At 41.3% G+C, this 27,386-nt stretch overlaps 2 protein-coding genes across 17 annotated transcripts in view; one reads left to right on the top strand and one right to left on the bottom strand.

Moving 5' to 3' along the window:
- Positions 1-27,386, bottom strand: part of LOC138736769 (trafficking protein particle complex subunit 3-like) — a 136,406-nt gene that overhangs the window by 77,632 nt on the left and 31,388 nt on the right. For 5 of the 16 annotated variants that reach the window (XM_069886795.1, XM_069886800.1, XM_069886794.1 and 2 more), the window contains 2 exons: positions 20,917-20,984; positions 19,952-20,167 (listed from right to left, as the gene is read on the bottom strand). The exons of 5 other annotated variants lie outside the window; for them this stretch is intronic. The gene's annotated coding sequence lies outside the window, so the exon portion shown is untranslated. Of the gene's footprint in view, positions 1-664; positions 1,414-3,744; positions 3,786-19,951; positions 20,168-20,916; positions 20,985-27,386 lie in introns of those variants that run through there. 6 more of the 16 variants (XM_069886804.1, XM_069886809.1, XM_069886808.1 and 3 more) reach the window with 4 other exon arrangements.
- Positions 1,012-27,084, top strand: rwdd1 (RWD domain containing 1). Its single transcript, XM_069886793.1, has 7 exons — positions 1,012-1,197; positions 7,405-7,470; positions 18,410-18,540; positions 20,403-20,546; positions 22,923-23,052; positions 23,779-23,841; positions 26,777-27,084. The coding sequence occupies exons 1-7, from the start codon at positions 1,125-1,127 to the stop codon at positions 26,881-26,883; spliced, it is 714 nt and encodes a 237-aa protein (XP_069742894.1). The 5' UTR covers positions 1,012-1,124; the 3' UTR covers positions 26,884-27,084.

Here is a 27,386-nt window from a genome sequence, read left to right as displayed (position 1 = left end):
CACATTGACCACCACCAGTGGGCTGATATCGCCTCAAACCGTGCATCTTGGCGCGTCACAGTTCAGCGGGCAGCAACCTCCTTTGAAGAAGACCGCAGAGCCCACCTCACTGACAAAAGACAAAGGAGGAAAAACCCAACACCCAACCCCAACCCACCAATTTTCCCTTGCAACCGTGTCTGCCTGTCCCGCATCGGACTTGTCAGCCACAAACGAGCCTGCAGCAGACGTGGACATACCCCTCCACAAATCTTCATCCGCGAATCCAAGCCAAAGAAGAAGAAGGAGGTCCAGTGCTATAAGCTGACTAGGGGCAAGTAGCTCCCTTGCTTGCATATAAGTTTTCTTGTCCACTGCTCTCAACTCAGATTGGGACTAGCCTCGTAGATGGTTAACACTGCCATGTTCTTGCTAATAAAAGCCTATGTTATTCGCCTAACTCCTGTCTCTTGAGTTATTGACTGTGGTTCAGCAAGGTTAGTGAATACTGAATAAGTTTTAAAGTAAGTAGGCATAACATGCAAATCATTGATCTACTGCATTTATCTAGACGTGCAGCACAGTAACAAGCCACCCAAATCAGAGCCCACAGGGAAACCCCACGCAGACACAGACGGCCCGGGGTTCGGACCCCGGTCCCAGTCGCGCTGACCGCGATGCTAACCTTGCCGCCCCTCGAATTGCTTCCAACAGTTTGACACTTTTTTTCTGGCGAGGAGCAATTGCTGAGCTCTTTATTCCTGCCCCCTCTGTTAAACCATTGCCCGTTTGCCGGAGGACTATTGTACACTGCCCGGGCCACAGGACCCCGTTTGTGGACCCCGGTGGTCTATCAGCAGCTGCAGACGGGAAGAAAGCATGGTTGGATGGACCAGACCAGAGCAGAGCAGAGCAGAGCGTCCACAGGGGCTGTGCGCCGGCGCCCACTGTCCTGCAGCGCTTCCTCGCCAGTGACCACCGGGGGGCGCACGTCACCCGTCCAGCCTCGGAGCCAGTAAATCGATGGCAACCCAATCGCTGGTCACGTGACGGTCGGTGAATCGAGCGCCGAGCAATCGAGCCGGAGCTGGGTACGGTTTGCCTGACTGGGAATTTCTTTCAATGGCCGTGCTCGACCGAGCAAGATGACTGACTACAGCGAGGAGCAGCGCAATGAGCTGGAGGCCCTGGAATCCATTTACCCGGACTCGTTCACAGGTAAGCGGCCGCCGTGGTCCCTCGCTCCGCCTCTGTGAGCGCTCGGGGGCGGCCAGCATGGCGGGGCTGGGGTGGTCGCTGTCCAGGGGGAAGGCGGATGAGGCCACTTCCTTCAGCATCATCTCCACGAGTTAAAACTGTCTGCGGTAAAAGAAGGGTTCCTCTCGCCCCGGTTCACGAGGTTTCGCGATGACAGTGTGGAACCCAAAGTTTCTCCCACTAATGGAGCAGGAGGGAGGTGCCTGCCTGGACGGGCGGACGAGGTTGTCGTGCACCTCCTGCTGTTTCTGTTGGTCTTCTCTCTGCACGTGGACGCAGTGCCACCCTGAACCCGTTTCTGCTTTGACCCGTTGTGAACCTCAAGATTGTGGGGATGTTGCACTATGCCAAGTTAAATTAAATCTCTTGCTAACATGTGACCCATACCCTTCCATTCCCTGTGTCTATCTTGAAGCCTGCTTGATGCTCACATCGCATTTGCTCTTACCATTACCCCAGGCCACTACCCCAGGCAGTCCACTCCAGGCACCGGCCACTACCCCAGGCAGTCCACTCCAGGCACCGACCACTACCCCAGGCAGTCCACTCCAGGCACCGGCCACTACCCCAGGCAGTCCACTCCAGGCACCGACCACTACCCCAGGCAGTCCACTCCAGGCACCGACCACTACCCCAGGCAGTCCACTCCAGGCACCGGCCACTACCCCAGGCAGTCCGCTCCAGGCACCGGCCACTACCCCAGGCAGTCCACTCCAGGCACCGACCACTACCCCAGGCAGTCCACTCCAGGCACCGACCACTACCCCAGGCATTCCACTCCAGGCACCGGCCACTACCCCAGGCAGTCCACTCCAGGCACCGACCACTACCCCAGGCAGTCCACTCCAGGCACCGACCACTACCCCAGGCAGTCCACTCCAGGCACCGGCCACTACCCCAGGCAGTCCACTCCAGGCACCGGCCACTACCCCAGGCAGTCCACTCCAGGCACCGACCACTACCCCAGGCAGTCCACTCCAGGCACCGACCACTACCCCAGGCAGTCCACTCCAGGCACCGGCCACTACCCCAGGCAGTCCACTCCGGGCACCGACCACCACCCCAGGCAGTCCACTCCGGGCACCGACCACTACCCCAGGCAGTCCACTCCGGGCACCGACCACTACCCCAGGCAGTCCTCTCCAGGCACCGACCACTCACTGTGTTTGACAAAAAAAACCTTGACATGCACATCTCCTTTAACTTTCCCCTCCCCATAAATTGTCAATTTTACTCTGGGGTAAAAGGATTCTGTCTCCCTTATCAATATCTCTCATAGTTTTATATGCTTCTATCACGTCTTTCCGTTACCTCTGAAGCTATGGGGGAAAACAACCCGAGTTTGTCCAAGCTCTCCTTATAGCTCATGTCCTCTTAAACCAGACTATCCTGGTAAATCTCTTGCATGTCCTTTCCAATGCCTTCATATCTTTCCTGATTATTCCACGATATGAATAGTGTGGCCTTGTCATCACGGCTGTTAGAAGTCTTGATCTTAATTTTCTTGTGTCTTCGTTTTTAGAATATTAGGTTTGGAAATAATTCCAACATTAGATTGGAATATCTTTTGCAGCAGTTTATTTTAATATCTTTCCAGTGTCTTGATATTCCTGTTTTATGTTGCCCAAGTCTCATGATCACTACTGCCTATTTGGAGGTCATGAACTTTAAATACTTGAGACAATAGTGAACTTCATTATCAGTGTTAAGCTTTGATGAGAGTTTGCTCCTGAGATATGGGAAGTGGAAAAAAATCCACTGGGATGCCATGGTCTATACATTAGTGAAAAATTTAAGGAAGGTGATGGGGGGAGCTGGAGTTATGGCTAATTTGATACATCATCTATCAGGAAGTGACTTTAGACATAAGGCACAGAAACAGGCCATTTTAGCCCAAGTCCGTGCTGCCCAATTTAAACCCAATTAACCTACATTCCCAGTACGTTTCGAACGGTGGTAGAAAACCAGAGCCCCTGGGGGAAGCCCATGCAGATCCAGGGAAAATATACAAACTATTTACATACAGCATGGAATTTGAACCCAGGTCCAAATCACTGGCACTGTAAAGGTGTTGCTCTAACCACTACACTAACTGTGCCTTCCTAATTGGGGATAGAGTGATGCAGTAAACTGAAACATTTCAATGTTGGCATAGCGGTTAGCGCAGTGACTTTACAGTGTCCAGGACTGTGATTCAAGTCCCGCGCTGTCTGTAAGGAGTTTGTACGTTCTCTCTGTGTCTGTGTGGCCTTTCCTCAGGGGCTCCAGTTTCTACCCACTGTTCAAAACGTACTGGGGGTTGTAGGTTAATTGGGTGTAAATTGGGGGCACAGACTTGTGGGGCAAAATGGCCTGTAACTGTGCTGCATGTCTAAATCTAAAAAAGGGTAAATTTTGCCATGATGATTGTTGACATATGGGAACATTTACTCCAACTTATCTTATTTTTCTGGCCCTGCACACCAAAGTAGATTTGTTTAATCGATTGATTTGTGATGTTCCACTTACTTGAGATTATTCTTTTGGTTTTGCTCTATCTTGTGCTAAGCTATGAGAGATCAAGAAGAAGGAATAAAATGATTTGAACTCTATTAGGATTTTCAAAAATGAATGTGAATGAAACAGTAAATTTGTAATACGCTACACTAAATCTATTTAATTACTGACTCCACAGTTCTCTGGGAGAGATCATTTTAAAGCTTCACTAGGAGTAGAAATTCTTCCTCATTGCCATTTTAAATAGATGACCCTGTATTGTGAAATTATTCTTCCTAGCCCAAGAAAATGCAGTTGAGGGAAATATTCTCTCAGTGCCTACTCTGTCAGACCTCGTCAGGCTACTTAGAGTAAGATTTCTCTAAACGGCAACTGAAGTAGGCCTAACTCCACAACCTTTGTTCAGTCATCAATTTTTTTCATTCCTGGAATTAACCTAGCGAATCTACTTTGCACTGCTTCCAATACAAGTATCTTATTCTTAAAAAAATTAGGAACGGGCCAGCACTCCAGGCAGTATTATCAGAACTGTTCACTAAACTTTTACTGTTTTTTGTACTGCTTGCTATAATGGCAAACTTTTGGTTAGCCTTAATTGTTACACAGTGGGCTAACTTTTTTGCTGCTGTACCTGCATGCTAACTTTCCATTAGAACCATAGAAAATTACAGCACAAAAAAGGCCTCTTCAGCCTTCCAGTCTGTGCCGAACCATTTTCTGCCTAGTCCCACTGACCTGCACCCAGTCTATACCCTTTCATGCCTCTACCATCCATGTACCTATCCAAATTTTTAAATGTTGAAACTGAGGCTGCATTCACCACCTCATCTGGCAGCTCGTTCAACACTCCCGCTATTCTCTGTGTGAAAAAGTTCTCCCTCACATTCCCCCTGAACTTTTCCCCTTTCAGTCTTAACCCATGTCCTCTAGTTTGTATCTCACTTACCCTCAGTTGTAAAAGCTTACTTATGCTTACTCTGTCTATACCCCTCGTAATTTTAAATATCTCTATCAAATCTGCCCTCATTCTTCTACGCTCCAGGGAATAAAATCCCAACCTGTCTAACCTTTCCCTGTAATTCATTTCCTTAAGTCCAGACAACATCCTGGTAAATCTTCTCTATACTCTTTCCATCTTATTGATATCATTCCTGGAGTTAGGTGACCAAAACTGCATGCGATACTCCAAATTTGGCCTCACCAATGTCTTATACAACTTAACCATAACATCCCAACTCCTGTACTCAATACTTTGATTTATAAAGCCCAATATGCCAAAAGCTCTCTTTACAATCCTCTCTTGTGCGCCACTTTCAGGGCATTATTTTGTCCTTTCTTGTTTTGTCCTTTCTTGTTTTGTCCTTTCTTGTTTTGTCCTTTCTTGTTTTGTCCTTTCTTGTTTTGTCCTTTCTTGTTTTGTCCTTTCTTGTTTTGTCCTTTCTTGTTTTGTCCTTTCTTGTTTTGTCCTTTCTTGTTTTGTCCTTTCTTGTTTTGTCCTTTCTTGTTTTGTCCTTTCTTGTTTTGTCCTTTCTTGTTTTGTCCTTTCTTGTTTTGTCCTTTCTTGTTTTGTCCTTTCTTGTTTTGTCCTTTCTTGTTTTGTCCTTTCTTGTTTTGTCCTTTCTTGTTTTGTCCTTTCTTGTTTTGTCCTTTCTTGTTTTGTCCTTTCTTGTTTTGTCCTTTCTTGTTTTGTCCTTTCTTGTTTTGTCCTTTCTTGTTTTGTCCTTTCTTGTTTTGTCCTTTCTTGTTTTGTCCTTTCTTGTTTTGTCCTTTCTTGTTTTGTCCTTTCTTGTTTTGTCCTTTCTTGTTTTGTCCTTTCTTGTTTTGTCCTTTCTTGTTTTGTCCTTTCTTGTTTTGTCCTTTCTTGTTTTGTCCTTTCTTGTTTTGTCCTTTCTTGTTTTGTCCTTTCTTGTTTTGTCCTTTCTTGTTTTGTCCTTTCTTGTTTTGTCCTTTCTTGTTTTGTCCTTCCAAAATGCAACACCTCACATTTGTCTACATTAAATTCAATCTTCCATTTTTCAGCCCATTTTTCCAGCTGGTCCAGATCCCTATGCAAGCATTGAAAACCTTCTTTGCTGTCCACAACGCCTCCAATCTTGGTGTCATCTGCAATCCAATTTACCACATTATCATCTAAGTAATTGTTACAGATGACAAACAACAATGGTCCCAGCACCAATGCCTGAGGCACACTACTAGTTTCAGGGCTCCAGTCTGACAAGCTGCTCCTGTCCACCCATTGTGGAATCCAGTTTACTTCTTCACCATGCAGAGCATCTGAACCTAAAATCCATGTACAACACATCCACAACCTTTCCTTTATGAAATTTCCTGGTATTCTCCTTTAAAAATTCCCTAAGATTGGTTAAAAATGATCACTACCCCAGGCAATCCACTCCAGGCCATGTTGGGTGGTCAACACCATGTTGATTATCCAAATACTTGTGTATCTGATCTCTTAGAATGCATTCCAATAATTTACTTACTACTGACGACAGGTTCATTACCCTATAATCTCTAGGGTCACTTTTGGAGCCTTTTTTTAAACAGCAGAAAGGCATGAGCTGTCATCCATTCCTCTGGGACCACACCTTTAGCTATTTTAAACATTTCTGACAGAACCCCTGCAATTTCTCCTCTAGCCTCCGTCAAGTTCCGAGGGAATATCTTATCAGGCCCTGAAGATTTATCCACCTTTATTTGCTTTAAGACAGCAAGCACTTCCTTAACTTTAATCTGTATAGGTTCCGTGACCTCACTGTTTTTTTTTCCTAACTTTCCTTGACTCTATGTTAGTTTCCTTAGTGAATACGGATGCAAAAAAATTCATTTAAGACCTCTCCCATTTCTTTTGCCTTCATACATAACTAACCATTCTGATCTTCGAGCAGACTAATTTTGTCCCTTACTATCCTTTTGGTCTTTCATTTTAAAATATCTTAATGGAGTTGAATTAAAAAAAGACATACACAAAATATTAATCCAATATATGTGATGAAGTATATGAAAAAACAGATAATTTGTAGTTCTCTAATAATACCTTAAGCATACATGATATAAATTGTGTGTACCCTTCTTAAACAAACCTATTTTCAAAAAACTTCAAAAGAAAAAAAGAGGGACCCCCCCCCCCCCCCCATTAATCAAGCCCTCCCGCTAAACAGGGTTAACCTGCTTATTTAAAATACATAGGAAATGAAAGAGAACATTGGGAAACCAGACAGGGCTGCTCCGGAGCATCCAAAGACCCGAATTTCTAAATGATTGTAATATTCTATGAAAGGGCCCCACGTCTTGTAAAAATTCACCTTTATATCTTTAACATATCTGATTTTTTTTTTCTAAACTTAGGAAGGACATGACCTCCTGTAACCATTGAACATGAGTAGGTGGGGTACTATTCTTTCTTTTTCTGAACCAGATCCCCAATATCATTTGAAAACTAATGTTCCCTATGCTTGTTAACTTTGCCTTTAATCCTGACAGGTATATGAACTCTGTACTCTCAACATTTTACCTTTGAAGGTCTTCCACTCCTTGCCTGAAAACAACTTCTCCCAATCCATGCATTCTAGATCCTTTCCCAAAATTGGCCTTGAAGCTAATGACATTATGATCATTGGACCCAAAATCTAGGTTATTCTCCTCAGATACTAATACTTATTTTTCTTCTAGTGGTGTTGGAGAATCCTGCAAGTTTTACCATAAGAGTAACATCTGAAACAGGTGAAAATGAAGAAAGTAAGTGCCTGAAGTTTGGTTCAGTGGTTTTTCTGAGCAGTTTATTCAGTACCAGATTGATGTTTCTTTTTCTCCTGTGTATGTTTTATATCAAAACTCATATGGGCTACTTTATTTTATTTATTAGTTGCATCTTCTTTGTAATGGAGAAGTATGGAATGATACTGGAAAAGATTCATTTGAACCCCATACTTTATTATTGTACCAAAAAGTTATAACAAATTGTGCATCATTTAAAGCTCTTGAACGTAGATAGATCAAGCACAAAAATTACTTGTTGAATACATTTTGCATAATTTCCCACTAATTACATAATGCTTCATTACCTGCAGAATAGTTTGGGAAAATAGATATTGCCATTGAATTGTTATTGGACTATGCCTCACCATATTTGCTCATCTGCTTAGATACAAATTTCTTTCCTATTATCTAGCATTTAAAATAAATGTTGTAATTAGAAGTATTCAAAATTTGCAATCAATGTAGATTTAAAAACTATGAGAAGGATCCAATGTTGGAGAGAGATATTTGCAGATTCCTTATCGATTTATTTATTTCCAGAATAGTAGTTTTATCAAATCTAAATGTATGGAAGACATTTGTACTTACAGACATTGAGCTGAGATGATGTTCTGTGGATGGAAGTTGAGGTTTTATGACATAAAACACGTAGCCTTGGAAACGCAACATGCTGTTAGCATGTTAATAATAAAAAGAACCAAAGATAGATCATTGTGTATTCTTCTTTCTTTGGCTTGGCTTCGCGGACGAAGATTTATGGAGGGGGTAAAAGTCCACGTCAGCTGCAGGCTCGTTTGTGGCTGACAAGTCCGATGCGGGACAGGCAGACACGGTTGCAGCGGCTGCAGGGGAAAATTGGTGGGTTGGGGTTGGGTGTTGGGTTTTTCCTCCTTTGCCTTTTGTCAGTGAGGTGGGCTCTGCGGTCTTCTTCAAAGGAGGTTGCTGCCCGCCAAACTGTGAGGCCCCAAGATGCACGGTTTATAGTGCATGGATAATAGAGGAATTCATTGCTAAATTGTTAGATGGGTATGGAACAATCCAATCAAGTTCCACTGTACTGGACAATAGAGGAGGGATGATAAAGATGGATGGCATGATACACCAAGCTAAAGCTGCAGATAAAGAATAATACACTGTTTTTCTCTATCATATCAAGGTAGGTGTCTTGTGTGACTATATGAAGAGATTTTGTAAATAAAAAGAACTATGCCTCAGTGATGGAATAATTTAGAATTGCTAGATCTAGGGTTAGGAAGGAAGATGCTCAAGGTGCATCCCTTGGACCAGATGAGATCTGAGGAGAGTTAAAATGGAGATGAAGGAGTTATAGAAAGGTGGAAGATCAAGATGAGTTGAACCCAGGGGAAAAGGATGATGCACTAGGGGCAGGTGACTAGGCAGACTCTATCTTCTACACCTGGACCAAGCTGAAGGCTCCTCAGCACTGGTCATTTCAAGATTCAATTTATTGTCATAGTAATAAAATAATGTCATATTACATGATTTTTTTTTTTGCCTGCTGCCAGACAGATTCATCACTAGCAGGAATTGCTTAAGCGCCTCTTACAGTCAGAGAGAGAAAGAGAGAGTTAAGCAAAGGAGAGTCCCCCAGAGTCCGTAGATTTGCCTCCAGTGCTTCTGCAGCCTGTGCAGCCACACATAGTCCAGTCCAAACCATTGATAACCCAAGCTCCAAATCTGAACCTCCAACATGGTCACGAATCCTTCAGCGCCCTCGGCACGCACCTCCTCGTATCCCAGTTTTGATACCTGGTACACCTTCAGCCAGTATCCAAAGGTCTGCAGCCCAGCGCAAGTCCTCTGCCATCTCCAGCACCCCACAGGTTCCTCGCTTTGAGTTGCCAGCAGCCCACTTCATACTCTGGTCCCTCAGTTGCAGAGTCCCCTCACTGGTCCACCACTGTGGTCACCATCCCCATGGGTCATCTGCTCCGCTTCTCCCTCTCAGATGGTGCGTGATCTTCCCTTCCTCTGGTGCCCTTCTCCAGTCCTCCACTTCCCCGGGGTCTGCAAGCCCCTCGTGACTGCTGCTGAATAATAGGCGCCGCCATCTTGGGCGCAGACCCGTGGTCACAGAATTTCAATAAAACCACCATCGGCTCCCTCAGTGGGCCGTTCAAAACCCGCGTGAAGCTGACGGCAGTTGACTGGGTGGCTGGAGCCCGTGGGAGTGCTGCATCTCCGCTCCCTTGCTCCCCCGGGGTCTGCCATTACAGTGGCTCCATCAGCACTGCACTGCCATAGAGAGAGGTGTAGCACAGAAACAGGCTCTCCCACCATCTAGTCCTGTGGTGACCATTTAGCAGTCGTTTACACTCATCCCATTTAATTCTCATTAACTTCCATCAGATTCTATTATTCACCTACAATTTATAGTGGCCAATTAACCTACTAATTTGCACATTTTTGGAGTGGGAAGGGAACTGGAGTGCCCATGGTCACAAAGAAAATGTGCATACTCCACACTGACAAAACCTGAAGTCAGAAATGGTCTCTGGAGCTGCAACCTTACAGCTCCACAAGCTGTAGCTAAGGATTTGACTTGGCCTTGATTTTCCCAAATTTAGCTACAACAGTTTGCTATGGTTAAACAAATATTATCCATTTAAAGTGAGGTTCCCTGGAGCTTCCAACACTGATGGTTTGTCTTGAAGTAATCAAATAACAGCAGTGGGACAGGACATTTGAACTGTTGGTGAATCCTGATTATTTAACCCTGTATTAAGCCAGAATATACTCAAAATCATTTTTAAATATCACTTAAAGCAAACAGTGAGACGGTGGGGGCGGGGTGGGTAAGGTAGTATCCATGATGTTTCAGATTGGCACTCTTTATCGAGACCTGACTTGATGACTTCCTCTAGCTACTCTTTGCACAAGATTCCAGCATCTGCAGATTGTTGGGTCTCTAAATATGCCTATGAACCGACAGGAGACCTTTGGCTGCCAAACTTGAGCTGGAACCTGCTTCAGCTCATCTTTCATCTTTGCAACTTCTATAGTTTATTATAGCATGGTTTCTCTCCCAGATCTGTTAGTTTAACTAGAACCAAACCAGCTGCTGTGACAGGGACAGGATTTCTTCAGTTGTACATTACCATAGCCTCTAGATCAAACTGATGGTGTATTTGTAGAAGGTTATTTTCCTTTCTCCACATCTGCATTATACAGCCAGCTGCTGTAGCTCTTTTAAATCTTAGGAGAATGAGAGGAATTTTGGGTAAATTTTTTTTTAAGTTCAAAAGGCTTGATGCAAGGAGGAAGTTTACCCTGAATGGGGAGCTGAGAACCAGTAGTCGCAGTTTTGAAATAAGAAATAGATAATTCAGGACTGCAATGATGAAAGAGTTTTACATCAGGAGGATGGAGAATCTGTGAAAATCTCTAATTGGAAGGTTTGCAGATACTGGGGTCATGTGCAATACACAAACGGGATTGAGAAACTCAGCAGGTCACACAGCATCCATAGGAAGTAAAGGGTAGCCAGTGTTTTGGACCTGGTCCCTTCGTCAGATATAAGCAAAAACAAGCAGGAGTCTGAATAAAAAGGTTGGGGGAGGGAGTAAAGAAAGGGCATAGGGAAGAGTACGGGCTAAAGTGCAAGAGGTTACAGGTGGGAGGGTAGAAGATTTTTAAAAAAAGCTGAGGTGACTGGGGATGAGGGTTGATCGTTCTCCTGTAGAAGAAAGAAGGGAAGGGCTGGTGGAAAGAAGACATAGGGTTAAGAAAAGAGAAACTTGGAACATCCGGTCAACAGAAATTGGAGATGTTAACGCTATCTGATTGGAGAGTGCCAAGACGGAATACAAGACAAATAATTGTATTCCTCCAGTGTACGAGGCCATGGACAGACATGTTGGTGTGTGGAATTGAAATGGTAGGCTACTGGGAGGTCCATATTGTTGCAGCAGATTGAGTGAAGGTGCTCAACAAAATGATCTCCTAGTCTGATTCCAGTCTTACTGATGAGAGGAAGCCACTTTTGGAGCACTGGATGCAGTAGATGACCCATACAGATTCACAAGTAAAGTGTTGTTTCACTTAAAGGGTCTTGGTCCTCGAACGGTGGCAAGGGAGGGGATATAGGTGCAACTGTAGCATTTCTTGAAGCCACAGGGGTAGGTACTGAGGGGGTGATTTGTGGGAAGGGATGAGTGGAGGAAAGTCGCAGAGGGAATGGTCACTGAGCAAAGCGAAGAAAGCAGATGAAAGTGTGTCTGATGATGGGATCGTATTGTAGAGGGTCGAAATTGGAGAATATAATATGTTGGATGTGAAGATTTCTTGATATTAAAGGAATTGTGGATGTGAAGATAATACATGGAAAAGGAAGAAGATCAATCATGATCTTGTTGATGATTGGTGAAGTAGATTTTAAAGGCTATGTGGTCTAATTCTATTCCTAATTGGAACCAAAATGTGAGTGCAGAGAGGAGGACAGAAGGTAAAAAGCATCATGCAATGTGTTGTAAGTTTGTGAGGAAGGACAGGCAGGGAGAAAACATAAATGCAGTCAATTAGGGGGTTTGAAATATCTTTTTCAATGCTAGGGAGTAATAGGATATAGGAATAAACAGAGCATGGATCAGTATGTAGACTGTGAACTGTGATGTTGTGGCCTTTACAGAGACTTGGTTGGCAGAAGAGCAGGATTGGCTGATGCTGGTACCAGGATTTGGGTGTTTTAAAAGGAATAGGATGGGGGTGGAGGGGGGGGTGGGTGGGTAAGAGAGGGACTGGTCAGGGATAGTATCACAGCAATAGAGAGGGAGGACACTGCAGAGGGAGTATACAGTGTCAGTGTGGGTGAAAGTCAGAAAAATTAAGAGAGAAATCCCTATACCGGCAGTAGTCTATAAGCCCCCAAATAGCCCTCGGGACACCGTGGAGCAGATAAGCAGGCAGGTTTTGGTATGGTGTAGAAGTTACAAGGTAGTTTTGGGAGATTTCAACTTCCCTAATATTGACAGGCACTTCTCGACTGCAAGAGGGATAGATGGGGCTGAATTTGTCAGGTGTGTTCAAGAAGGATTCCTGGACAGTATGTGGACCAGCCGACAACAAAAGAGGCCATACTGGATCCAATACATGGTAATAAACCGGTCAGGAGGCGGACCTCTCGATGGGGGGAGCATTTTGATGAGTGACCATAACTCCCTGACCTGGTAAAGTATTTAATTGGGGAAGCACTAATTATGATGGGATAAGGCAGGAACTAGTGAGAGTAAATTGGAAACAGATGTTCGAGGGTTAAAACACAGAAGTAATTTAGAGAAAGTTTAGGAACTACATGCGTTGGCTTAAAGATATGTTTGTCTCATCGGGACAAGGAAAAGATGGTGGGAAAAGGAATCCGTGGTTGACAAAACAGGTGAGACAACTTGTTTAAAGGAAGAAGGAAAAATACCTTAGATCTAGAAAGCAGGAAACAGGAAGCGCCCATGAGAATTATGTGATAGCCAGAAGCTGGCGTGACAAGGCTTTGGCAAGTAGGATTAAAGAGAATACCAAGGCATTCGTTGGATATGTGAAGAACAGAAGGATGATGAGGATGGACCTGGGACCACTTAAGAATAAAGGAGGTAACATGGACCTGGAGGCGGAGGAGGTTGGGGAGGTCATAAATGAATACTTTGCTTCAGTATTCACAAGAGGAAAGGATCTTGATCATTGCAAGGTCAGAATTAGAACAGGCTTGTGTGTTAGATGATGTTGAGATTAAGGACAAGTAAGTGTTGGATCGTCTTAAAAACATTAAGGTTGATGTCCCCAGGGCTGGATGCGATATACTCCAGGTTATTGTCAGAAGGGAGGAAAGAGATAGCTGGGGCATTGGCTATGATCTTTAAGTCCTCCTTGGCCACAGAGGAGGTGCTGGAGGATTGGAGAATGGCAAATGTGGTTCTTTTGTTTAAAAAATGTTAATAGAGACAACCTTGGGAATTGTAGCTGGTAAGTCTTGCATCGGTAGTGTGCAAACTAATGGAGAGGATTCTTAAGAATAGGATCTATGATCATTAGGCAATCTACTCAAGCATAGCATGGATTTGTGAAGGATAGCATGGATCTCCTGAGCCTATTTGAGTTTTTTTGAGGGAAAGTCATACCTCATGAGCCTATTTGAGTTTTTTTGAGGAGATAACAAAAGAAATTGATGAATGCAGGGAGATCTTTTTGGATTTTAGTAAGGCATTTGACAAGGTCCCCCATGAGAGACTCTTCAGAAAGTCATGAGGCAGGGGATCCATGGAATCTTGGCTGCATGGATTAAAAATTGGCTTGTATGTAGAAAGCAAAGAATAGTCGTTGTCGGAAAGTATTCTGCCTAAAGTAATTAGTGGAGTTCTGCAGAGATCTATTTTGAGTCCCTACTCTATGACCTAGATGAATATGTGGAAGGATAAGACAGTAGGTTTGTGGATGATACGAAGGTTGGAGGAGTTGTGGATAGTGCTGAAGGTTGTCGTAAAATATAGACAGGATACAGAGTTGGGCGCAAAAGTGGCAGATGGAATTCAATCCAGATACATGTGAGATTATGCCTCTTGGAAGATCAAACCAGAAGCCTGTGTATAAAGTTAATGGTTGGATACTTAACAGTGTGTAGGAACAGAGGGACCTTGGCATCCAATCCATGCCTCTCTCAAGGTGGCCGGACAATTTGATAGGATAGTTCAGAAGGCCTATGGGATGTTGGGCTTCATTAATAAGGGGATTGAATTCAAGAGTCAAGAGTTCATGTTGCATATCCACAAATCTCTGGTGAGACCACACTTCGATTATTGTGTTCATTTCTGGTCACCTCATTATAGGAAGGATGTGGAAGCTATGGAGAGGGTGCAATGGAGATTTACCAGGAAGTTGCCTGGTTTGGAAAATAAGTCTTATGAGGCAAAGTTTTCTCTTTGTAGCGCAGAAGGATGAGAAGAGACTTAATAGAGGTCTACAAGATTTTGAGAGGCATAGATAAGGTGGACAGCCAGCTCCTTTTTCCCAGGACAGGAATAACAAACACTAGAGAGCATCTCTACAAAGTGAAGGGAGGCATGTTTAGGAGAGACATCAGGGATAAGCATTTTACACAAAGAGTTGTGGGTGCATGCCAGGGATGTTGGTGGAAGCTGAAACATTAGGGGCACATGGATGAAGGAAAAAGAGGGTTACAAAGTTGGAACTGTTTAGCACATTTTTTGGCAGGAATATATAGGTCAGCACAACATTGAGGGCTGAAGGGCCTATACTGTGCTTTAGTGTTCTATTTAATTTTTTTGATGTTCTTTTCCAGTGCTATATTTGTCAAACCACTAGATGGCAGTTTGTGTTATGTAATGGATTTGTCAGATGTTTTGTGGCCTCTAGTAATAAAAGCTAATTTGTTCAAGTCATGCCAAAAATGATGGATTTAGTCTGTCTTTGTGAACTATGTTTTTGATGGTGTGTAACGTTGGATGCTGTAGATTCAAGATTCCTTTATTGTCATAGACTTGTACATAAAATCCATCTGTCTTAAAGGCACAAAGAGGTGCCACTAGCATAGTACAGTGCCCCTAGCAATGAGTGCACCTGTAATATCTGTAGTTGCATAGCCTGTCTGATATGTAGCCGAACCTGAATTCCCATTTTGAAACCGCCGACATGACCTGGAAGCTCTCATTGCCTGAGGCCCCTTTCAGAGCCCTTCTTGCCCTTGGCACACTCTTGAATCCCAATCCTGATACCTGATTCCCATGAGCCAGTCTCCAGCAGTCCAGAGGCTGGTTTGAGTCCTTCAGCCGCAAGCCTGCGTGGATCCTCTGGCTTGGACATCTTCCCTGTAGGGTCATACCCTATAATCTTGCTTCTTAGTGGGAGGGGGAGTGTTCTTCCACTTCTGGTATCCTGAACGTATCCGCTGATTTCCCAAGAGGCTGCGTCCCTTGCAGTCTGCTGCCAAGCATGGGTGTTGCCACCTTGGGCACAGAGCTCCATGCTTTCAAAACACCAGGCCCTTCTACAGCGTTTAAAGCCATAACCAGACAGTAGGACCCCGTGATAAGTGCTATGTCTCTGCTCCCTGCTCTCTTGAGAACACGGCAGAGCTGATATTACTGCAACTCCAGCAGTAATGCAGGAGTTCATAGATCACTATAAAGATGGATCATTGTCTGAATTCTCAGGCAAGAAAAAAGTAGAATATAATGAGAATCAAACACAATATTGAAAAATTGTTTTAGAATTCTGCACTTAGCTACTTTCTGCTTCCCAGGACATAATGCTTGTAGTACTGTTAAACCTCAGTAATTTTAAAAGACATCAATAATTAGGGACCTCTTATCTCTCCTCCTCTCCCTCTATATCCTTTGCTAAACTACTATGTATTAATTTATATTTCAAATAGGGTGAAAAAAGGTACGATAAATAGTCAATTGTCAAAGGCTCCAAAAAATTCAAGATATTACTTAAACTTGCAAAATAGGGATTGAATTTGATATATTTCTTCACAGAATCTTAGTATTGTGATATGGTGCAGTTTAAGTGCCTTTTTGTATAATGTTCATTGTTCATACCTTAACTCAGTGAATAATACTTTAGAGGTCTGCTGGTCTTAAAACTTGGGATACAAACAGTATGATCTCTGCAGCAGTAATAAGCAGAATTGATCTGTGTTGTATTCTTGACTTTCTAAATATTGTGTCATCATCAGCTTCTTTTAATGTTGCATTTCATTGACATTTCCATGGTGATATAGTACTTTTGTAATGTCTACAGTGGACTGACTACAATTTTACATGATTAATTTGAAGTTATTTTGTAGAATCCATTTGCTCTCCTATCTGACTTCTGGCTCCTGTATTTCTGTCTGGGTGTCCTAACTCTACCTCTCCAATCATGCTCTTGGTTTCATACTGCTCTACTGTCCAGACCCTGACTCCCCACATCCTGCTGATTTTTCTTGTTCTTCCCTTGCTTTCACAACAGCCCCTTTCATCCCACCCCCAACACTGTTCTTTTCTGCTCCTCCTTCCCACTTTCCCATGAGTTCTTCAACTTGCCTGAGCTTCTATAACCTTCCACCTGTTTTTCTGACCTCACACTTGGCTTCAGTTCCTATCCCTGCTCAGTCTCTGCTATCCCTCCAGATCACTGAGTCAAGGAATGAACCATTTTACAAAAAGACTAGTTTTAAACTATCCTCAGCAGACACCTTAACTTTGTACCTGTTTCTTCCTTTATTTGGCAAGGAGTCTTCACCACCAACTCACAACCCCTTCTTGTGTCTCCAACATCCCCTTCCTCTTTGACACACCCTTTAGGGCTTTTATACTTGTGTGTCCTTTTCAGTTCCAATTGCTCAAGATTCTGGCATCTGCAGTGTCTCAAGGTTATTCTCACATGCTAATTTCATGGAGTAACTACTTTCTGGAGATTGGGTACATTTGTTTCTCTTCGTGTCAACTTGATCCATAACTTCTGATTTTTTTTTTGTTTTAATATATCATTCAGTGGGAGAGTTTGGAGAGCTTGGGATTTGTATAGTTGTACTTTTTAAAATTGAGCCTCAGTAATTTCAGGCATTATTAATTAGCAATCTCATAAATATTTCTCCTTCTTTCTCTTAACTCTACGCCAGGGGTGGCCAAACTGCATAAGGTAAGAGTCACATATGATAAACTTCAGATGTTTGAGAGCCGCAAGACATGAAAAAAAATTACATTAACGTTGTTACTCTTACCAGCACATTTTGATACAAACATTTTATATAAATATTAAAAAGAACACATATGTAATCTTATTTATTCATGTATGTAGTTTTTAAACCACTAATTTGTTTTGGTTTCATTAATCAAAATGTACTCATGTAATAGTCAAATTTTGTGGACCAATTTTGAGAATAAAATTTAAGGGGTTGATTATTACATACAACTTTTGACTGCGGTAAGTACCTGAGTCATTCGAGACGTCAGGAGATCGGATAGGCAACCAGCAATGACCGGGTGTTAAGTCTGTGTTCAGGATGTCAGGAGCTCTGATGGGTGGACGGATGCTGGGACCTAGGTGAGAGTCCGTGGTAAGGATGCCGGCAGCTCCGGCGAAAAGGCGGCCGGGGCGGTGGCGGCCAGGACCTTGGGAGTTCGGATGAGAGGGCAGCCAGGAGCTCAGATGGGAGGGCGGCCAGGGAGTTGAGAGTTCGGATGGATAGGCGGGTGGATGAAGGGCAGTTGGGAATTTGGATGGATGGGCGGGCGGTCAGGATGTTGAAAGTTTGAATGGGCTGGAGGTTGAGATGTCGGATGTTCAGATGGGAGGGAAACTGGGGCGTTGGTGCTCAAATGGACAAGTGGCCTGGATCATACTTGCACTTCACTAATTCCACTGCCTGCAGCATAACCATATGTGCCACAATCACGCAATCGCAAGCCAAGCCCACTAACATGACACAGCCAAAATACCTCCACAAGCCACACATTTATGTCAAGAGCCCCATGTGACTCGCAAGCTGCGGTTTGGCCACCCCTGATCTACACTAGTTGCTTGGCTGTTATATATTATTTTCTTTTTCTGATTAATGTTTTTAACAAAAGAGTGAGAAAAATTGTCAGAGAAAAAGTCAACAGCTATGAAGAAATAATTATTTTTAAAAAAAGTCACAAGAAATAAAAAGAGACCTTGGGTTTAAAATGGAATGCCGCTAGTTTTCTTGATTCGGTTGAATTTTGAAGTAGCAAAGTAAATAATCAGAAATTGCATGGTTTTCATTATGAACCAAGATGTTGTTTGTCTCCTTTAAATCGTCCTTGTATTACCCTAATGAGGTTTGCAACTTGTGTTTATATTTCAAACTGAATGCATCCTAGTATTTAATTTTTGGGAGACACTCGTCTACAAAGTGTTATTTTTTCATGTTATTTCTTACCAGCTGTTGAAGCAACCCTTCAATTTACATATGTGGAAAAATATCCAGATGACCCTCCAAAATTTGAAATTGCTGCACACGAGAATCTTCAAAAGTCTGATGTTACAGATATAATGTTACTATTAAATGAACAGGTAAGTGAATTGAAGATGTTGGGTGATTCTAGGAAAAGGTCTACTTTTCAGCATTGAAAAGATGATTGAAGGGGTGGCAGAATTAGCGTAGCGATGACCTGGTTCGAATCTGATACTGTGTGTAAGGAGCTTGTACATTTTTGTGTTCTCTCCTATCTGCTTGGGTTTCCTCCCATTCTTAAAAACATACAGGGGTTGAATGCTAATTGGGATATTTGGGCATCAAGGGAAGTGGGCTCGAAGGCCTATTACGATGTTGTATGTCAAATTTTTAAAAAATTGTTTTTGAAATTGGACAAGGTGAATTGCATTCCTGGAGAATGCCATTTTCTTTTCCTTATCCGTGTGTTTCTTGTCCAAAATTGAAGACTTAAAAGCAGGTTCTTGGAAATGCTTCATCCCAAATAAGGTAGAAAATATTTAACTGTCATCTATCTTGTATAAAGCAATGCATATTGAATATTGTATTCACGAGACTCCTATCTGTAAGTCCAGAATTGAATTGATTGGAGTTGGGGAGAGGGTCAAGAACTTCAAATTCCTGGGTGTCAACATCTCCGAGGATCTGTCCTGGAGTCTCCATGTTGATGCAATCACCAAGAAGGTTCACGAGCAGCTATACTTGGTGAGGTGTCTGAGGGGATCTGGTATGTCACCGAAGACTCTCGTAAACTTCTACAGGTGTATCGTGGAGAGCATTCTGGCTGGCTGAATCACTGCTTGGTATGGAGGCGCCAACTCTCAAGGACAAGAATAAACTCCAGAGGTTGTTAACTCGGCCTGCGACATCACTGATACCAGACTTCAGTCCATCAAGGACATCTACATGAGACAGTGTCTTAAAAAAGTGGCTTGTATCCTCAAAGTCCCTCACCACCCAAGCCATGCCTCTTCACTCTACTACCATCAGGGAAAAGATACAGGAGCCTGAAAACAAGCACAAGGACAGCTTCTTCCCCACTACCATCAGATTCCTGAATAATCAATGAACTATAGACACTGTCTTACTTTTCATGCACTGTTATTTTTACTTTATTTATAGTAATGTTGTAAGATGATTATAACATGTAGGTTTGTACTGAGTTGCTGCCACAAAACACTGAATTTCATGACTTGCTCATGACAATAAATTCTGATTCTGATATTTACTTTGTACTAATAAGTATTATTTTCAATTTCTCATTAGCAACACATATATTACTCCAAGACCAACAAACAGATGGCAGCTGTCATTTTAAATTCTACTTTGCCTTTAACTTGATTTGTAAGGAGTGGGTGGGTGAGAGAAAAAAAAATCAACTACAAGTTTTATCGAATTTTTTTGTTAACTTGCACCTAGATAATTCCCTAACTTTTTTAAAGAATACAGATACTTTACCCCTGTGGAAATTATATTTATAATTGATAGTACCCATGAGTCCTGTTGTCCTATTGTTATGACATCTTCTTTGGCTTGGCTTCGCGGACGAAGATTTATGGAGGGGTAATGTCCACGTCAGCTGCAGGCTCGTTTGTGGCTGACAAGTCCGATGCGGGACAGGCAAACACGGTTGCAGGGGAAAATTGGTTGGTTGGGGTTGGGTGTTGGGTTTTTCCTCCTTTGTCTTTTGTCAGACATATATATGAACTAAACAATGAAAAGGAAAAATAAATTTCAATATCGAAAGTATTTGAGTTCAAACTTTGTGACAGGTTTTTTTTTACACAAAAGTCTGCCATTGTCATCTTTGGATTCTTTTCCAACTCAGTTATTTTTTTTAACCTCTACCTGAGTTCTCTGTCTGGCTGCGGATGTTGAACATTAATTTCAATCAGGATTGATGAAAACCATTTCATCTTGTGCAACACATCTTTTCTTTTAGGCTCAAGAAAATATTGGGATGGTGATGATATTTACTTTAGTGACAGCTGTTCAAGAAAAATTAAATGAGATTATTGATCAAATAAAATCTCACAAAGAAATGGAAAAGTTACTGAAAGAAAAAGAAGCTGAAGAAATTGAAAAGGTTTGTCAATCTTTGTTTTGGCTCGATGCAAATTGTTATTTATCAGGGCAAGCATTTTGAATATGTTGGATTCTGCAGTACATCCCTGTCAATATGATTTCTCATATGTATTTGGTTCCTGAAAGCTGTTTTCTATGTCTGTTCACTCAATTCTATGTTTGATCATTTTTCAGTTGTATATATTTGGATCTTTTCTCTTTCAAAGAAGTCCCATGCCTTAGAATTTGCAATAGGGTTGAAAAATTGGAATTCAGTATATCTATTCACTTTCTAATTTTTACCTTCTCTGTAACCTCTTTCTCAGGTGTAAATATTTTCTTTAAAATAACTGAAATCTCTGCTGATCAGTACTCTTAATCAAACTCTTTACCTTTCATGTGTATTAGGAACAGTTTTCCCTTTTCAGTCAAGTTCATTTTGGCTCCAAAAAATCTTAAGCTGTTTCAGAAGAGAGAAAAAGAAACAGGTGTTGATCATGTTCAAAAAGTGCATTGCATAGTACTTTAAAAATGAAGTTGAGGAAAGGATTTGAGAAAAAAAATGAAGACCGAAGGAAATGTGGCAAAGTACTGAGGAAAGTAATTCCAAATTTCAGTCTTGTTATTCTTTTTTGGGAGGAAGTTAGCACTACTGAAGTGAGCATTTAATTCCTATGCCTCACTCTTAAACTGACTGGCTTCTTGTGTAGCTAAAAGTAGTTAAGAATCTGATGCCTGGAGTGATGCAAGGATAAGAACCGGAAAAGGCTAGATTGTGCTTGTTGATGGACACAAGAAAACCAGTTTGGATTTTTTGCTATTATCTCTGATCACCAATATTAGTGCAGAATTTGCAGTTTATTTGAGATTCCTACATTTACTTTTCTAACTGGAATTTCAAAGCTATCTGGACCTTGGCAGCACTTTCCGAGAAGTGAGTCTGTCACAACTACTGAAATTCAGTAACTTTTCCATTGATGGAAAGGACATGTGGGATGTATGTCTTCGTTGATTGGGTCTTTGAGTATAAAAACTGGGAAGACATGTTGCAGCCGACTTTGATTAGGCCATATTTGAAGAATTGTGTTCAGTCTGGTTGCCACATTATGGGAATGATGTGGAGGCTTTTGGAGAAAAAAAAACAAAGAAAAACACCAGGATAATGCTTGAATTAGAGTTTATTAGCAAAAAGAAGAGAATGGATAACCTTGGATTTTTTCTGCCGTTGTATAGGATGATCCTCGAAACTTAAAAATTCCACTTTAAAATCAGTGACATCCTATGCAAAGGGTCTAAAGTTTTTATCTTGACAACAAAGTCACAACACCACTGCCATCTTCCTGCCAGTTCCAACAATGATCTTGCACATGCTCCATTAGTTCATTGTGAAGTCTCAATGTTCCTCTACATGGCCCGTCCGCCAGCCCGACTGCTGTCGGCTTTGTACAAGCTTTAAGCAGCCTTTTACTGGAGCCTACAGTAGTTTATTTTAAAATATTCAAATAAAATGTAAACTTTTATATAATAACAGCATCCACTAGTCAGTAGTAAGTGCCAGTTTTTTTTTGGGGGGGAGTGGTCACCTTATGCATTTACTCAAAGCCAGCATTTTAGCTGGAAATTCCAGGGTTGTCCCATCAACGGCATATAGGATGTATAAAATTATGAGGAGCAAAGGTCAATCTTTTTCCAAGGATGGAAACACCAAACACTAGAGGGCTAAGTTTAAAGCCAGAGGGAGTAAATTTAAAGGAAAGTTTACAAGGCATTATTTTTTGTATAGAAGATGGTAATTGTCTGGAGCGACTGTCAAGGGATGTGGTAGAAGCTGATACGATAGCAACATTTAAATAGTGTTTAGACAGATGGCACAAACATCGTGGGCTGAAGGGCTTTTTTGTACTGATCAATGTTCTTTGTTTCTAAAACTTGGCCAAAATGCTTAAAGCTGCATCAAGGAACACTTGAAAAAGACTTTGAAAAATTGTGGTCCAAAGACATTCATTTTAACCTAATTTTGGCCAGAGCCAGTTAACTTTCTGCTTCATCACACACAGTGGTCAAAATATCACAGTCCTATGCTTATGTGGAGTATTGATCCTCAGAATATGACTGGTGGCTGCATCAATCACAATTGTATGAATGTAAGATCCAAATTGAAAAGGAAAAGCCAAACTGGAAGTATTTATTTGTTCAGAGTTATCTTTATCCACATGAAAAAATATGAAATCTTGATTGAAACGTGCAACAAAAATTGAATCTAAGCTGTATAATAAATTGTTATTTTATTTTGTCAACAGTGAGATATTTAATTTTGCCATTTTCAGCTTTAAGTCTGGTCTTTTTTTCTAAGAAACGGCTAAGAAATGTTCAGATATTTTTTGAAAACTTTTTCTAGGCTATTTTCCATGGCACACCGGTAACCATTGAGAATTTCTTGTCATGGAAAGCAAGATTTGATGCAGAATTAGTTGAACTAAGAAAAAAACAAAAAGAGGAGGAACAGGCTGGAAAAGTTAAACTGACAGGTTTGTGAACTGAAAGCATGAATTCACTTTGATTTTGCCTGACATCATTTAGAGTAGGAGAGATGGATAATACCTCATTTGTGTCATTCATTTTCTTTCTCAATAAAGTGAATAATTCACTGCATGTTGCTGCATTTATTTTCTGAAAACTATCATGTTAGCAAGTTAGATTTTAATTACATACCTTCTGATTCAGACTTTTACATCAAGTACTTTTAAGAACACTGAATCTTTACTTCAATTCTGATACTGCTCTTTGGAAATTTAGTCCATTGACCAGTTGAGCCATTTGTTTTCCAACAGGCTCTTGATCCTCCCATTATTATTCTGACATCTGAAATTTATATCCCTCAAACTATGGTAACTGTGAATATTTATTAACCACCTATCACCTTGTGCAAAAGATGAACTGACTTGCGCCACTGTTTTCAAACCTACCCTCTCAGCTAACCTTGCCCATGTCTTGAATTACTTTATGAAATGTTTTCTTTGAGACATATTCTCCTTTCAGTCGTGAAGCGGGCTCTATTGCCAAATCTTTGGTCACTCTACTAGATTGTTGATTTCTGAGCTCTCAGCCTTTGTCTTTATATCCAGAATATTGAAGCCTGAGAATAAATGGTTTTTGTTTGGGTAGTTGCACAAACATTTTTGAGTTCAAATATTCTGTAAAATTATGATTAAAATTGAATTCTGTGCTTTTAAAGTACATTTTTTTTATTTCAGGGAAGCAGCTGTTTGAAACTGATCATAACCTTGATACATCTGATATTCAGTTCTTGGAAGAAGGTCAAGTACAACTTGATTCCATTTCTCTGTTCTTTATTCGGACTGCCATTGTGTGTAATGCTGATATTTTAACATTTGAAATTGATTTGACAATCCCATACATTGTGCCCATTTGCAGTTATATGTCAGAAGAAGGAGCTTTATTTTAATTTCTCTGATCTTATGTTATATATTTTAATCAAAATTATAATAGCAACAATGCAGTCAACTTATTTAATGATTATCATCATGTTTTCATTTAAAATGATATTTACCGATTAACTGAACAATCAATAGCATCCATACAAGCAGGCCCTTCAGCCCTCTTTGTCCATCAAAAACATAAACCAGTAAAACACAATGCTGGAGAAACTCAGCAGGTCAAACAGTGTCCTTTATATAGCAAAGGTATAAATATATAACTGATATTTCAGGTTTGAGCCCTTTATCAAGGTATGTATTTTTACAGGTAGGTTATGTATTTTTAACCTATGCTATATAAAGGACAAGTTTTGACCTGCTGAATTTCTCCAGCATTGTGTTTTTACTTCAACCACAGTGTCTACAGATTTTTGTTTTACTAAAAGCATAAACCAGTCCTGCATTAATTCAGTTTTTCCTAGCGTATCCCCACCATTTATCTTCCCAAATGCTCCTGCCACCAAGGAGAGTTTTTACTCTTGTTTATTAACCTACCACCAGAAGTCTTTGGCATGCAACCATATAACAATTACAGCACGGAAACAGGCCAATTTGGCCCTTCTTGTCCGCACTGATCCAAGTACCCTCCACTAATCCCACTTACCAGCACTCTGCCCATATCCCTCCATCCCCCTCCCATCCAGATACTTATCCAACTCTTTCTTGAATGACAAAATTGACCCTGTCTCCACCACCTTTCCCAGAAGGCCGTTCCACACAGTAACCACTCTCTGAGTAAAGAAGTTCCCCGTCATGTTACTCCTAAACCTTTGCCCATCAACTCTGAACCCATGACCTCTTGAATCCATCTCTCCTACTCTCAATGGGAAAAGCCTTTCTACATCAACTCTTAGCTATCCCTCTCATTATCTTAAACACCTCTATCAAATCCTCTCTCAGCCTTCTACGTTCCAAGGAATAAAGACCTAATTTGGTCAATCTCTCCTTGTATTCCAGATGCTGAAACCCAGGCAACATTTTTGTAAATCTTCTCTGCACTCTCTCTTGTTAATATCCTTCCTACAAATCAGTGACCAGAACTGCACACAGTACTCTAAATTTGGCCTCACCAATGCCTTGTACAGTTTCATCCTTACTTCCCAACTTCTATATTCTATGCACTGATTTATATAGGCAAGCATACTAAAGGCCTTCTTCACCACACTATCTACATGCACTCTTACCTTCAGGGAACAATGTACAGTTATTCCTAGATCTTTCTGCTCCACTGCATTCTTCAATGCCCTCCCATTTACCACATATGTCTTGCTTTGATTATTCTTTCCAAAATGAACAACCTCACACTTATCAACATTAAACTCCATCTGCCATCTTTCTGCCTACTCCTCTAAGCAGCTTAAATCCCTCTGCAATCTTTGAAAACCCTCTTCATCATCCACAATTCCCCCTATTTTAGTATCATCTGCATATTTATTAATCCAATTTACAGCCCCATCCTCCAGATCCTTAATATATGACAAACAGCAACGGTCCCAATACTGAACCCTGAGGCACCACTTGTCACTGGCTTCCATCCTGACAAACAATTATCTTCTACTACTCTCTGGCACCTTCCAGCCACTGTTGAATCCATTTGACTATCTCCAAATTAATTCCCAAGGACTTCGCCTTCCCAACTAACCTCCCATGTGGAACCTTATAGAAGGCCTTACTGAAGTCCATATAGACAACATCCACTGCTCTACCCTCATCAACATTCCTAGTCACCTCTTCAAAAAATTCAACGATTGCTCAAACACGACCTTCCACGCACAAATCCGTGATGAGTGTGCCTGATCAGACCCTGTCCCTCCATATACTTATATATACTATCTCTAAGAACACTTTCCATCAATTTATCTACCACAGACGTCAAACTTACAGGCCGATAATTGCTAAGCTTGCTCCTTAAACAAAGGAACCACATGTGCAACACGCCAATCCTCTGGCACTATACCCGTCTCTAATGACATTTGAAAAATCTCTGCCAGAGATTTCCTCACTAACTTCTCTCAAGGTCCCGGGGATAATCCTGTCAGGTCCTGGAGACTTATCCACCTTTATATGTTTCAAAAGCTTCAGTACTATCTCTTTCTTAATCACTATAGTCTCCATATATACCCCCTTTGCTTCCTTTACCCTGCACAGTTCAATATCCTTCTCCTCTGTAAATACTGAGGAAAAGAAATTGTTCAAGACCTCCCCCATCTCTTTTGGCTCCACACACATTCGTCCTTTCTGATTCTCTATTGGATGAATTTTATCTCTCACTTTCCTTTTGCTATTTACGTATTTGTGGAAACTCTTTGGATTTATTTTCACCCTGCTTGCTATAGCCACCTCATACCTTCTTTTAGCTTTTCTAATTTCTTTCTTCAGATTCTTTTTACATTCAATATAGTACCCAAACATCTTTTTTCCCTGTTTCTTATATTTATTGTAGTACTCCCTCTTTTTTCGAACCAAGTTTCCAATATCCCTTGAGAACCATGGCTCTCTCAAACTTTTGACCTTACCTGTAGGAGGAACCAGTGCATTTGGAAAAACCAATGTGATCACAGAATAAACATAAAAATGCCGCTCCGACAGCACTCAAAAATCAGGATCGATCTATCTGGTATCCAGAGCTGTGAGGCAGCAATGGTAACTTCACTCCAAAACAAATCATACTGCTTCAGGGACTATGACTGTAATATTGATGTTTCAATTGTTTATACTATTTAGTAACTAAATGTTTTGTATGCATTTCTAACAGGTAACAACGTGGAAGTTGATGAATCCCTTTTCCAAGATTTGGATGATTTAGAATTAGATGATGATGATCCAGATTATAATCCTGATTTAGAGAGTGATGAAGACTGAATTCAAAGAAATTATTTTGGGGGGAAAAATGGTACCATTTACAAATGGCAGAATTTAAACACATCAACGAATAAGAAGTCACAGTATCTGTGACTGCCTGTATTGCAATTAGCAAAGAGTGGAAAAATATTTTTTTTAAATCTAATGTCTACTTCTGTATGCTTCCATCACTGTATTCAATAAATTTACTCCAAAAGTGAATATTTTAAATTTAGCAAGAAATATTTCATTTTCTTAGATGCTTACCTTACTCGAGAATTGTTCGTCTTTTCCTCTTAATTGTTCAATCATTGGTTAATTTATTAAACTCTATTTTTATTTAGTAATTCAAGGTTATTGGAATATTTTAGTAGCTAATAACTTGCAGTGCTAATAAAAATATAGGAGAAACCTATTATTCTCTGGATCATGCATCTGAAATTTCTCCCAGATTATCAGAATTTGCATCACAGGAGAAAGTCATGCAGGTCACTGCAACCATGACCCTATAAAGATTCTTCAGA

This window comes from Narcine bancroftii, chromosome 6, assembly GCF_036971445.1.
Source record: "Narcine bancroftii isolate sNarBan1 chromosome 6, sNarBan1.hap1, whole genome shotgun sequence".
Taxonomy (NCBI): Eukaryota; Metazoa; Chordata; class Chondrichthyes; order Torpediniformes; family Narcinidae; genus Narcine; species Narcine bancroftii.
The sequence above is the reverse complement of the archived record's forward strand: the minus strand, read 5'-3'. Positions and strand labels throughout refer to the sequence as shown.

Coding starts and splice junctions, on each gene's coding strand:
- rwdd1 (XM_069886793.1), top strand. CDS start 1,125: ATGACTGACTACAGCGAGGAGCAGCGCAATGAGCTGGAGGCCCTGGAA. Junction 7,471..18,409: donor AACAGGTGAAAATGAAGAAA/GTAAGTGCCTGA, acceptor ATTTCTTACCAG/CTGTTGAAGCAACCCTTCAA. Junction 18,541..20,402: donor TGTTACTATTAAATGAACAG/GTAAGTGAATTG, acceptor CTTTTCTTTTAG/GCTCAAGAAAATATTGGGAT.